Here is a 12,553-nt window from a genome sequence, read left to right on the forward strand (position 1 = left end):
AGAGAGGTCTTTGCAACCTGTCAAAGGTACAAAACCTCAGCTGCAAGACTCCCGATGTGTGCCCCTCCAAGAGATCCACCAGGAACTCCCTTCTCTCTGTTCCCCGGCTGTCCAAGCCTCCAGGGCCCCTGTAAACACTCCATCTGCCCTTATGCACCCTCTGGGCTACTCAGAAGACAAGCACCACCCCCTTCCCTTCCACTACATCAATCCCCTACCCCGGGGCTCCCGTCCAAGGCGTCCCCCCTCTTCCGCCCAGCTGTCTTTGACTGCCAGCGAACCCTGGCAGCTGGGAGAGGGTGGCCCTGGCCCCAGACTCCAGGTTGGCTGGCCTCATGCCCCCACACCCACGTGTCAGCCTTGGGGCGAAGTGGGGTAGTTGTGAAAGCGAGGCACAGACACTGCCGTGGCAGGATTGCAACAGCCCTCTGGCCAGCTCTGTGCTGCCAATCCCTGTCGGGGGGCCCCATCTGCTTCCTCTCTGAGCCCCCAGTGCTCCCCACATGTCCACCCAAATACCCCTGCTCCCCACCCCATCCCGCGAGCACCAACCACTGCAGTCTGCCTGCCTCATCCTCACCTCGGCTATCCGAGTTTCTGTTTACACATGGGGCAACTGAGGCGCAGCCAAGAACATTCAGTGGCTCAGTGAGAGGCTAAGGGTCCTCCCCTTCTTTGTCCCTCAGCTTTTCCCTCCCCTTCCCGGATTCAGGCTGTCCCTCTGGATTCCTGCTGGGGTCAGCCTCCACCCCCACAGCAGCCCCATCAGCCTCCTTGAGGGGGATGCTGCGGTGAGGCGGGACACCCTCTGTGCTTAGCTGGATTCATTAGGGAGAATTCAAGATTCAGGTCTTCAAGTGGACAATATGGCTGATGCCCCTGCTCTCATTGACATCTGGGGAAACAGGCTCAGGGGGCTCGGCCGCAGTCCCTGGACGCACAGTGAGTGAGTCAGCGGAGTGAACAGGAAACGTGGGTGGGACTAGGCCCCCTGCCTCTGAGTCCCCAGAAACCCTCCCACCCCCACTCAGTCCCAAGGGTGAAGCATCTGGTGGCGGGGAGGGGCTTGACTCCATCAGGACAAACAAGGCAACTCCAAGGAAAACTCGGAGTGGAGTGCAGTGTGTTGGAGCCAAAGCAGGCAGAGGTCAGCCTGGGAGATACAAGTCCTGGCCTGTCCCCTGTGGTGGGGAACCCTACTCCCCACCTCGGAGAATTAAGGGCGTGGGAGAGGACAGCGTTGGCACCTCCAGGCTCCAGCCAAGCTTCTCTGAGTGTAATTTCCAACCGGCTCCTCCAGCCCTAAACAGCAGGGGCGTGTTGCAGACCCTCAGTGTGCCTCTCTCTGCAGTCTGCATCCAGCACCCAGTAGGCTTGTCAGGGTAGACGAGATGCCAACCACCCGCTTGGAGGAGAGAAGGAACAAGAGGAAGGGGTGAAAGGCAGAGGGTCTATGTGCAACAAAATGGTGGTGAGGGCAAACCCAGATGAAGGGAAGAAAGAAATGTCACACCAGGGGCAAGAGAGGGCTTCCCAGGTGGTACAGTGGTACAGAATCTGCCTGTCAATGCGGGAAAAACAAGAGTCGCAGGTTTGATTCCTAAGTAGGGAAGATCCCTTGCAAGAGGAAATGACAACCCACTTCAATATTCTTGCCTGGAAAATTCCATGGATAGAGGAGTCTGGTGGGCTACAGTCCTTGGAGTCACAGAGTTGGACATGGCTGAGCGCGTGTGCATGTACACACACACACACACACACACACACACACACACACACACGGGCAAGAGAAACCAGAGAGTGAAAAGATGGAGGAAAAGTGGAAGACAGAAAAACAGAGACAGAGGCAGGAAGGAGGAAGAATCAGATCAGGCAGGAGGGAGAATAAGAGTGGGGGAAAAAAAAAACCTGAAAATGGCTAGATTGAAAATTTTTTTTCATTTTTAGCTACACTGGATCTTTGTTCTGGCAGAAGGGCTCCAGAGCATGCAGGCTCAGTAGCCCATGTGGGATCTTAGCTGCCCAACCAGGGATGGAACCGGTGTCCCCTACTTTGGGAGGCGGATTCTTTACTGCTGGACCACCAGGCAAGTCCAGAAAATGGCTCAATATTCACAGAAGTGGTCTGAAGTCTTTTGAGTCACGAGGCAGATATTGTGAAGCCAGGCCATACGAGGCTCAGTGAGGTTGCTCTTTTTGCCCAGAATAGTCAGGGGCAACTGAAGGGTTTAACCCACTGGTGGATTTGTTCCAGAACTTTGTCTCAGCAACAAATCGGTGAGAATTAAGGAAGAGAGTGAGCAATTGTGAGTAGAGATGGAGGAAAACGGGAAAGACTTAAAAGGGGGCTTGCGTGAGTGCTAAGTCACTTCCTATGGACCATAGCCTGCGCCAGGCTTCTCTGTCTATGGGGTTCTCCAGGTAAGAATACTGGAGTGGGTTACCATTCCCTTCTCCAGGGGATCTTCCCCACCCAGGGATCAAACCCATGTCTCTTGAGTCTCCTGCACTGCAGATGGCTTCTTTACCACTAAGTCACCGGGCAACTCTAAAAGGGGACAGAAGGAAAGAGACACAAAGAAAACAGGCACACACAGGCTCAAGGGGCAGGACAGTGCGCTGTGTAGTCAGCAAGGGGAAAAAATGTGAAACTGAGGCTTGAGCTGTGACAAATCATACACGGACGCCCAGCAGCTGCCGTGAAGCTTGAGAAATCTTTATTAAGCTAGGGCCCACCAGGAGGACAGCTGGGGCAGCGGCAGGGCCTCCTGCAGGCTGGGGGCACCAGAGACTCAGGGTGGGAGTAGGGGGGCCCCCCAGGGCGATGCCCGGGCTCTCAATGATTCTCACTGGGTGGAGAGGTGGGGCTGGGGCGCAGAGCCAACTGCACCTTCTCCACCAGCCCAGCCCACTGGCGCTGCATGTCTTCCACCAGGGGCTCGAACCAGCTCCTGAGGCGGGCCTGGAATGCCTCGGCCTGCAGGCGCATCTGGTTGCCCTGCTCCTCGACCTTGGCGTGCACCTCCTCTAGCTGCTGGCGTATCTTGTCCAGGCGGTCCTGGGCCCGGACGCCCACCTCCTCCAGGCGCCCGTGCAGCTTCTGGCGCCAGGCCTCGGCACGCTCCAGCAGCGGCTGGCCGGCCAGGGTGCTCAGGGTGGCTGCCCGCGATTGGCCCTGCTCCACCAGGGGCCCGAAGCGCTCGCGGACGGCGCTCAAGCTGCGCTCGGCACCCTCGCTGGCCCCAGCTTGGTAGACGGCCAGGCGCTTCTTCAGGTCGTCAGCGTCGCGGAGCAGCCGCTTGCGCAGCTTGCGCAGGTGGGAGGCCATGCGGGCCCGCAGCTCCTCGGTGGACTGGCCCAGCATGGCCTGCACCTCGCTTCGGTACTGTGCCAGGCGGTTCCGCAAGTCCTCCATGTCGGAGCCTAGCCGGGCCTGGGCTGCCTGCAGCTCCTTGGACACGCGGGCCTGTGTCTCCTGGGCCATGGGGCCTAGCTGTCCCTCCAGCTCCTCCTTGTAGGCCTTCACCTCCTTCATGGTCTCCTCCATCAGCGCCCTGGGGGCCAAGAGGGCAGGAATGGAGAGAAGAGGTAGGGATCCTGAGCTAGGGTGATGGAGGGAGAGATGAAGAGGAAGGTGCCAGACAGGAAACGCCGAAGAACAGGATCAGAGAGAGGGAAAGCCAGGAGCTCAAGGAGAAAAGAAAACAAGAAATGAGCAGAGACTAGACCCGTCCCCGCCCCCCCCAAGTGTTGGTGATGAGGACGGAAAGAATCCCAGATCAGGGGAAACTGGGGCCCCGAACACACTGCCCACCGGAGGGATCAGGGGCCAGGGCGGAGGCACTCACGTCAGTTCCTGAATGACCTGGGTGTTGAGCAGCTCCTCCTGCACCTGGTCAGACAGGGTCTGCACCCAGCGCAGGTAATCCCAGAAGCGGCCCAGCGCCTGCTCCCAAGGCTGGCTGTCCTTCCCCCGGGGCTGCTGCGTAGTCAGGGGCTCCTCGGGCCCCAGCTCTCCCTCCATATCCGCCTGGCATCCTGCACACAGCAAGTTCACCGCGGTCAGGGTCCTCTGCCCGCTCCAAGCACACAGTACCCGGTACAGAGGAGATGCTCCACAGAGGCTGGTGGGCTTCTTTAGAGCACTGGGGGGTGAGGAGGGGGTGGAGGGACACCCAGCCTGTTTAATCACTTGACAAGCATGGATTGTGTGTGGTCCACGCTGGGGCAATAGAGAATAAAACAGCCTCAGATAGAGAATAATCACCGCTGACACTTAGCTGCTCCTCACTACCTGCCTGACAGCAGTGCGCTAGAAACTTTCATTTTAAGGATGGGGAAACTGAAGCTCGGAGAAAGTAAAACTGCAGCTCAGAACCACGGAATGTCGGAGAGACCTCAGACCTGGGGAGATAGACCAGCAGAAGAGAGGATCCACGGACGACAGACGGGAGGAGGGCAAGCTGAGGATGGGAGGGGGTGGGGCAAAGAACCTGGGCAAGCCCCGCCCCCATACCTGCCAGAAGCGCGACCACCACGGCAACCCACAGAACCTTCATCTTCTGGCTTGCGATTGGCCAACCTGAAGGAGGGAGAAATTGTCACTCATCCCGGGGTGGGGGGACCCCCTCCCCCTCAGAGCCCCGCCCCATCCGGTCTTAGCCTTCAAAGCCTCGCTCCCAGCAACATCCTAATTCAATTCCAAATATTTACCCAGCGACCCCTTCATTGTCTATTTCATTCCCTCATTGTCTTCTCTTATCTCCCCATCCCCAGGTCTGCCGCCGCCTAAATTCCATCCCTCTCCCAGGGTTGGGATTCCACTCACCCCTCCCTCCCCTCCATCCCGGAGTTCCCGGAGAGCCCCGGCTGGACTTTCTAAAGTTCCGACCTCGCATTCCTCACTGTATCTTCCCATTCTCAGCTCCAACTCTAAAAGCTGTCTTCCGCGTATTCGCTAATCTAATCCTCATTTAGAAGTCCTTCAATCCACGCTTTAGCTACGTGCCGCCGCCCCTGACCCTCCCCTTACCGATCTTAGGACGATTGTGGGCACCCAGTAGGTGCTCAATAAACGGCAGTAACAGTGGGTTTTCGCTATCTCTCATCTGGTTTTTCCTGCAGGTCCAGCTGCTCCCGTGAACCCACCTTCCTGTCCAAACGGAATGCGCCTGCTCCCCACCCCTCTAGGTCCAGTCCCCTGCCTCTGGTCTCCTCTGCTCAAGCTTTTGTCCTGGTCCGGGCGGCGTCGGACCGTCACCTCTTCCACCTCTCCCGCAGCCCGTCCCCCCCAGAAGCCCTTGAGCTGGTCTCCGTGCCCCTCAGCTTTGCCTCTCACCGCGTTCTTCGCCTCCAGAAATCGCGTCCTTCGCCTCCGGGGTTGAGTAGGGACTCACGGATCCCAGATTCGTCCAATTATAGGGCTCCCCTCTGGCCCGCCCACTCCTCCTGAGCTGGGGCAAGCTGGACCAGCCCCCTCAGGTCACGAGGTGGGCTGTCCTCCCCCTTCAAACACAGCAAGGAGGGGAGGGGGTGGGGCTTGGAGACCTGGCAGCCCCCAGTCCCAGCCCCCGGGAAAAGATGACTTCTCACCCAGTAACTCAGGCGGCTTCCTCCATTCTGGGGGGTGGGTAAGCTGGTGAGGGCTGGGACAGTGGGCATGGAAAGGGCTGGAACAGGCCACTGCCCACAGTACCCATCTCCTGCCCCTCTTTTCCAGCGGATGGATGAATAGAATTTGGGGAAAGGACTGGGGGCCTGAAATCCCTGGTTAGAGGAAGGAGGAGGTTGGGACTCTGGGTAGGGAGGGGGAAGGGAGCTGGCTGGCCCAGATAGAAATGGGATAGGAGTTCTGGGGACAGTGTAAGGTATCTTCTAAAAGCTCAGGCTTTGAGAGTGCAATCTGGACTTTAACATGAGCTCCCTCTTGGGCTGTTACCTTGGGCACAGGACACTGCCTCTCTTGAGCCCCCTTCCCCAGTTGAGACCTGAAAATCCAGCATTTCTCCCCAACTGTGTATTGTTCCTTCAGTGGGGCTTGAAGCATGGGTGTTGCCTGCTTAGGACTGTGGACTCCAGAACCAAACTGCTCAGGCCTGAATCCAGGCTCTGCCAGTTGTCAGCTGTGTGACCCTGAGCCAACGACCTAGCCTCTCTGAACATCCAGTTTCTTGGTCCACACAACCAGGAAAAGAGTTGCACTTAACACCGTCATTCGGTGAAGCAACAGGCTACTGTGTGTACTGAGAACAAGTAGGGTTAGCTGGCAAACAGTGGCCCCATGCTGGACTTCACTTGTGTGCCGGGCCACAGTGAACACTCCTGTCCCTCCCTCCCTTGCAGCCCTGTTCACGAACCCCAGCTGTTTAACAGATGGGCATCCTGAATTAAGAGTGTTGTAGCCACTGCTCTCTGCTCTCCGGGAAGCAAACTCACTCAGAAGGACAACGCAAATAGTGGAGTGCAGTTTATTACACCGGCGGACCCAAGGCAGAGTCTCCTCTTAGTCAAGGACCTGGCCAGTTTTTGTGACAATCTTATATACCCTAAGTGTACATGCTCAAACCCTCCTCCCTGAACTCCTCGAAACTAGCCTGGATAATGTAAAGGGGCTAAATCATGATTCATGTATTAGTCCAGACAGCTAATTAGGCTCACATATATCAATAGGTTTTGTGCAGATAACAATTTGTTTTGCTCTGGGGTAGATTAGTATATTCTTTTCGGCGACAGAAAGTCCGGGTACAAGTCCTGGAGTCCCTTTATCCGGGGGTTCTGTTTTTCAGTTGGAATGTTGTTTCTATAGATTCCGGGCACATAGCTCAAAGTCCACTGGGAGAACACTCAGGCATGTAGTCCAAAGTTTACAAGAAGTCTAAAATGGGGTCCCGCAGCCAAGATGGAGTCCGCTTTGCCCACTTTCGTCTTTCATTCCTCTCTCTTGATGCTCCTAACTCTCAGTAGAAGCATCGCTCATAGGAATATATTGTATCCTAGGCCTCCTAATGCTGATCTGGGGAAGTGAGGTTAGTCTCTGGGATACAAAGTTAACAACACATTGTAAAATGCAAGGTCCACATAACAGAACTATTAAAATGACTATAATAACAGTGAGCACAGTTTTCCACCAATCACCCTTTACCCAAGATAGGACCAAGGTCCAGAAGGGAATATTTTCATCTGACATTGCTTTTACTTGGTCCTTCATGTCATCCAAAGCAGTCGTTACATTGCCAGATAAATCAGGAATGTATACACAACGTTCAGCCTTAAGTACGGCACAGGTTCCATACACAACATTCAACCTTAAGTATGGCACAGGTTCCTCCCTGCGCGGCAGTGAGTATGTCTAATGCCATTCTATACTTGATTTTTGTTGTCTTGCTTGATGCAAAAAAATCCCATAGGCATATCACCCCTCCGTAGAGGTGGTACCCGCCATGGGAGCCCGTCCATCACAGATAGAGGCATGGCACTGGACTGGCCCAACAGCCTTGTGCCCCTCTTTAGAACAAATCCCAAATACCTCACCTCCTCCTTGCAGATCCGAGCCTTCTTTTTCGAGACCCAGTAACCAGCCTCCATCAGCAGTCTCAGCGAGGCCTTGGTTCCTTCCCAGCAATCATCCTTGTTCTCAGCGGCCAGGAGCAGATCGTCCACATATTGCAGCAGCCAACAACCAAACTTTTCTGGCTGAAATGCGCCTAAGTCCAAAACCAGGGCTACTTCAAAAATGGAGAATTTATAGACCCTCACGGGAGGTGGGTCCAGGTTAGTTGTTGTTTGGCGCCCCCTGTTGGGTCTTCCCACTCGAAAGCAAAAATTGGTGGTGATACCTGGGCTAGGTGTATACAGAAAAAGGCATCTTTTAAGTCCAGACAAGTATAGAACTTTTGCACTTGGAGGGAGGAGGCTGAGTAAGGTATATGGGTTTGGGACTGTGGGGTGCAGAGTCATGGCAGCTTGGCTGACCAGCCTTAAATCTTGTGTTGGCCTATAGTCCTGTCCCCCTTCCTTTTTAACTGGCAGGATTGGTGTGTTTCATTCTGATTGGCATTCAATCAGGATACCGGCCTGTTTCAGTCTATTTATATGTGGCAGTATGCCGAGACGAGCCTCCAGGGGCAATGGATACTGGCGTTTTCTAACCAGGGTGGCACGGGGCTTAAGTTCTATTATTATTGGAGCGTGGTGTTTGGCGAGCCCAGGGGGGTTTCCTTCTGCCCAGACCTCGGGCAGTTGTTGAGCCAGTGTTTCCTCCCGGCCATTCATCCCCTCTCCCATTCATCTTGTAGGGTAACTGAGAGGGAGAGTAAGTAAGTAGCTGGGCCCATGTGCAAAGTAGGGCGTTCGTGGGGGGAAAAGGTCACTTGTGACCCCAGGTGAGAGAGTAGATCTCTTCCAAATAGAGGTACCGGGCATTCAGGGATATATAAGAACTCATGAGTCACTTGGTGCCCTCCTCTGCCATCTGGCACTTTCGGGGCTTACAGAATTGTTTAATCATTTCCTTTCCAGATATTCCAGTTATGGCAATGGCCTTGAGCGAGGTGCCATGGGTTCAGTTACTACTGACAATCCTGCTCCGGTATCCACCATGAAGTCAGTGAGTCGGTCCCCTGCTTTTAACGTTACCACGGGCTCTTGCGGACCTCTGTCTCTGAGCCCCGGCATCCCTATTTGGTCTCTAGTCCGTCAAGGCCTCCCACTGTACTGGTTGATTCCCGGTTTTCAGTGGTTTTAGGACGTTTGTTTTTCCAGTAGCCAAACCCTTGGCACCAGGCACACTGATTGGGCTGTAGCGTGGGCCTAAGCTTTCGTGGCGGTCTCCTGAGGGAGTGGTCTCATCTCCAGGAGGGAGGGGCTTTCGTGGGCAGCCCAGCAGGCCTTCCCAAGGCCGCGGCTAGCACTGCAAATCTCTGGTCTGCTCTCTTAGTGTCCTCCCTCCGTCTTTTTTCAGTTTCTTTCTTGGCTTCCACATCTCTGTTTCTGAATACTTTCTTTGCAGTTTCAATTAGTTGGGAGCTGGACATTGATAATACTCCATCCAGCTTCTGGAGCTTTCTTTTAATATCAGGATAAGCCTGTGACACAAATGCTGAGTTTATAACGATGTGGGAGCTCCTGGCCTCGGGGTCGATCAGCGTACAGAGTCTATAAGCCTCACAGTCTTTCATAAAATTCAGAAGGGGGCTCGGCCCCGCGTTGACTACTCCGGCAGGTTTTGCCATATCCATAGGTCTGTGGGCTCCCCTTTTTAGTCCCTGTAGAATGGCTGTACGGCAGGCTTCTCCCCTCATCTGTATTACAGTCCCAATTAGGTCTGTCATAGGGGAGGGTTTGTTCCACCCACCTTTGTGGGTTTACAGTCCCTTCCGGAACCATTTCTAGCAGCCATTTGTTTGCTTCAGTAAGAATTCTATACTGCTCTTCGGTACCGAAGAGGGAAGTTAATAATTGGATAATATCGTCCCGTGTCGGTCGGTGGGTACAAAAAATGGTTTCCGTCAATCTAATCATGTCCTGTGGCTCCTCTGGATATGGTGGCATATATTTTTGCCAGTTCAATATATCAGTAGACAAAAATAGTTGATCGTAGTAGGCCACAGGAGCCTGGTGATAATTACCATCTTGCCCCTGTATGCAGGCCTGCTGGACTTCCTAAGGGGCATCTGAAATGGTGTCTTTTCTTCTAACTCCTTGGCGGAGCACAGTCTTTGTTTAATTCCAATGTTCCCCTTCCCTTTTTGATCAGTACTCATGTTGGGGGGGGGGCAGTGTTGGCGGCGGGTAGAGCTTAGGTTGTGCCTCTGTGGCAGGAGCTGAATCCGGAGGGCGGTATCCAGTCGTCCCTCCCACTAGGGTCGGAGCCTGCTGGGGTGGCGGCTCTACGACCTCTGGGGGGGCTGAAGGAAGGGCTGGGGACAGCGGTGATGCTGGAATGTCCCGTAGCCTCGGTCTGGTGGCTGTTAAGGCCCCCGGCCTGGCCGACACATTTGAGGAGGGCGGGTTCATCATCCAGTACAGCGGGGGAGGAAGTTCCTCGTTTGGATCCTGTAGAATCTCTTTTTTATCATCAGTTTCTGTGTCTTTTTCCTTCTCCATTTTGAATATAAAATCGTGGCCATGGTCGGGGAATCCTGGGGCAGCTGTAGCCAGGAGTATGTATGGGAACTGGTCGGGTGTCTAGGTTTTCCCGTGACTGTCACACAGGCTGCTTTTATTGTTTTCAAGCCCATTGTGCCCTCTGGTGGCCGGCCAACTCCCATAGCAGACTATTCGACCTTGAAGAGGGTGCACAGCTGGCCAGGTGTCATTTTTACCCCATAGTCTCCTCTGAACCCCTTTTTGAAACTTTTGATCATATTGCCCGGTATAGTTGCCTTAGATCCGTTTCCTCTCATCTTGCCTACCTTTCCGGGAGTGTTCCTTCTCCTGTTGGCGGAGTTTCTGGTACCCCAGATACTTCTGATATTTCCATTTGATGAAGCACTTAAATTGCCACTTGGCTTCTTCCCTGATAGGATTGAAAAGGGCTTTGCTGGCCAAGTCCCAGAGGGAGAGGGAAGGCCAGCGTGCTTTCTCCTGTTGTTTTAGGTGCTTGAACCAGAATATCACTTTGTCTAGGACCACTTCTCCTGAAACTTTAAACGCCTTCTCTGCCTTGGTGAGCTTGATCAGGTGTCAACAAAAGCACAGGCGAGTTAAATAACCTGCATCCCAGGTGATCTCCGGAAAAGCCAATTCGTACTCACTCATGTATTTCCCTTTCTCTGCCTGAGCAATCCCTCTCTGCCTTGAGGGGATTGAGACTTTCACAGCAGATGGGACACCTCCTGGGGGAGGGCAGAATACGTGCACACAGAGACCAAGTTTCTTCCCCCAGTAACCCTCTTGCGATTGCCTGGTAATAATTTTCCCCAAGACACCACCTCCTAAATGACATTCACAATAGAGTCTTCCTTAAAGCCCTGTCACATCTGTCAACCTGTACCCGACAATCGCAGTCACTCTCCTACATCAGTCACCGTAGGTCCGTACACGTCTCTAATCTCTCTCAGGGGGCTGAGCAGGCTCCCTCTTCCACCCTATTGGGTGGGACCCTCATTACCTGAGCGCTCGGTTTCCTCGCTGCCATCCACTACTTGCTAACATGAGAGGTCTGGGCGTTGAAAGGCAGAGTCGTTCCAGAGGGGCGAGGCAACCTTACCCCTCTAGGTGATTCAAGCCGCAAGGCCCCGGAGTAGCTCCAAATGGGACTTGTCTCCTCAAAGTGAGGCGCTTCCCGGCCAATGCACCGAAAATGTTGTAGCCATGCTCTCCAGGAAGCAAACTCACTCAGAAGGACAACGCAAATAGTGGAGTGCAGTTTATTACACCAGTGGGTCCAAGGCAGAGTCTCCTCTTAGCCAAGGACCCGGCCAATTTTTGTGACAATCTTATATATCATAAGTGTACGTGCTCAAATCCACCTCCCCAAATTCCTGGAAACTAGCCTGGATAATGTAAAGGGGCTAAATCATGATTCATATATTAGTCCAGACAGCTAATGAGGCTGACATATATCAATAGGTATTGTGGAGATAATTTGTTTTGCTCTGGGGTAGATTAGTACATTCTTTTCAGTGATGGGAAGTCTAGGTACCAGTCCTGGAGACTTTATCCGGGGTCTGTTTTTCAGTTAGTATGTTGTTTCCATAGATACCGGGCACATAGCTCAAAGTCCACTGGGAGAGCACCCAGGCATGTAGTCCAAGGTTCACAATAAGTCTAAAATGGAGTCCCACAGCCAAGGTGGAGTCCCCTTTGTCCACTTTCCTCTTTCAAGAGGAGATTCAGAGTTAAGGTGGATGGTAAAGTCACCCTGGAAGAACTGGAGGAGTTGGGATTCACTCCTGGTCCTTTAAGGAGGTGAGGACTACTGGATTCCGTGGGGCTGGGAGGCTGGATGCCTGGTCCCAAGAAGGGACCCCCAATGCCAGCCTGTCCTGGGTTGCTGTCAGCCTGTGTGCTCTGGCCTCAGAAGGTGCTGGCAGGAAGTGGGTGGAGCGGCTTCTCTGGGCTATAAAGGGTCATCACGGGCCAGCAGCCTCCCTGCCCAGACAGTGTGTGTGAGATGAACTTTCAGTTCCCCTGTCTGGAGAGGGGTTAGCAATGTCAGCTTGCCCGAGCCCTAGGGGTGCAGAACTGACGCCCCCACCCTCTCTCCCGGCCCATGAGTCAGACTCCAGCCCACCCCTCCCCCACCCCATGAGAACTAAATGATTCCAAACTCTTTCCAGGTGCTCAAAAGCTTCCTGAAGTTTCTTGAAAGCTTTGACCTTCTATTATAACCAAGTCTTACCACCCCTTCAGCCCCTGCCCCTTCTGGAGCCTGGAAAGACGGGGTCCCAGCACACTGCTTCCCCACACCCGCTTCAGTTCACTGGGACGAAGTCTTCTGCAGCCTTGCTGGCCAGGCCAGGCTGTGACCACAGGCTGCACCCTCCCAGGGAGGGAAGACCTGTGATGTCCTCATTGGGAAGGTCACAGGGCGGCTGTGTGACCCTGGGCC

General features: G+C 54.1%; 1 protein-coding gene across 2 annotated transcripts; it reads right to left on the minus strand.

Moving 5' to 3' along the window:
- Positions 1-2,695: 2,695 nt before the first annotated feature.
- Positions 2,696-5,431, minus strand: APOE (apolipoprotein E). Of its 2 annotated transcripts, none has more exons than XM_005900307.3 (4): positions 5,339-5,431; positions 4,517-4,582; positions 3,849-4,038; positions 2,696-3,554 (listed from the first exon to the last, which is right to left on the minus strand). In XM_005900307.3, the coding sequence occupies exons 2-4, from the start codon at positions 4,557-4,559 to the stop codon at positions 2,837-2,839; spliced, it is 951 nt and encodes a 316-aa protein (XP_005900369.1). In that variant the 5' UTR covers positions 4,560-4,582; positions 5,339-5,431; the 3' UTR covers positions 2,696-2,836. The 2 variants fall into 2 exon arrangements, with proteins under 2 accessions (XP_005900369.1, XP_014335131.2); XM_014479645.2 differs by lacking the exon at positions 5,339-5,431 and adding an exon at positions 5,033-5,245.
- Positions 5,432-12,553: the final 7,122 nt, after the last annotated feature.

The sequence above is a fragment of the Bos mutus genome, chromosome 18 (genome assembly GCF_027580195.1).
Source record: "Bos mutus isolate GX-2022 chromosome 18, NWIPB_WYAK_1.1, whole genome shotgun sequence".
Taxonomy (NCBI): Eukaryota; Metazoa; Chordata; class Mammalia; order Artiodactyla; family Bovidae; genus Bos; species Bos mutus.

Coding starts and splice junctions, on each gene's coding strand:
- APOE (XM_014479645.2), bottom strand. CDS start 5,108: ATGAGAGATAGCGAAAACCCACTGTTACTGCCGTTTATTGAGCACCTA. Junction 4,583..5,032: donor CCACAATCGTCCTAAGATCG/GTAAGGGGAGGG, acceptor TCCCTCCTTCAG/GTTGGCCAATCGCAAGCCAG. Junction 3,555..3,848: donor CAGGTCATTCAGGAACTGAC/GTGAGTGCCTCC, acceptor CTTGGCCCCCAG/GGCGCTGATGGAGGAGACCA.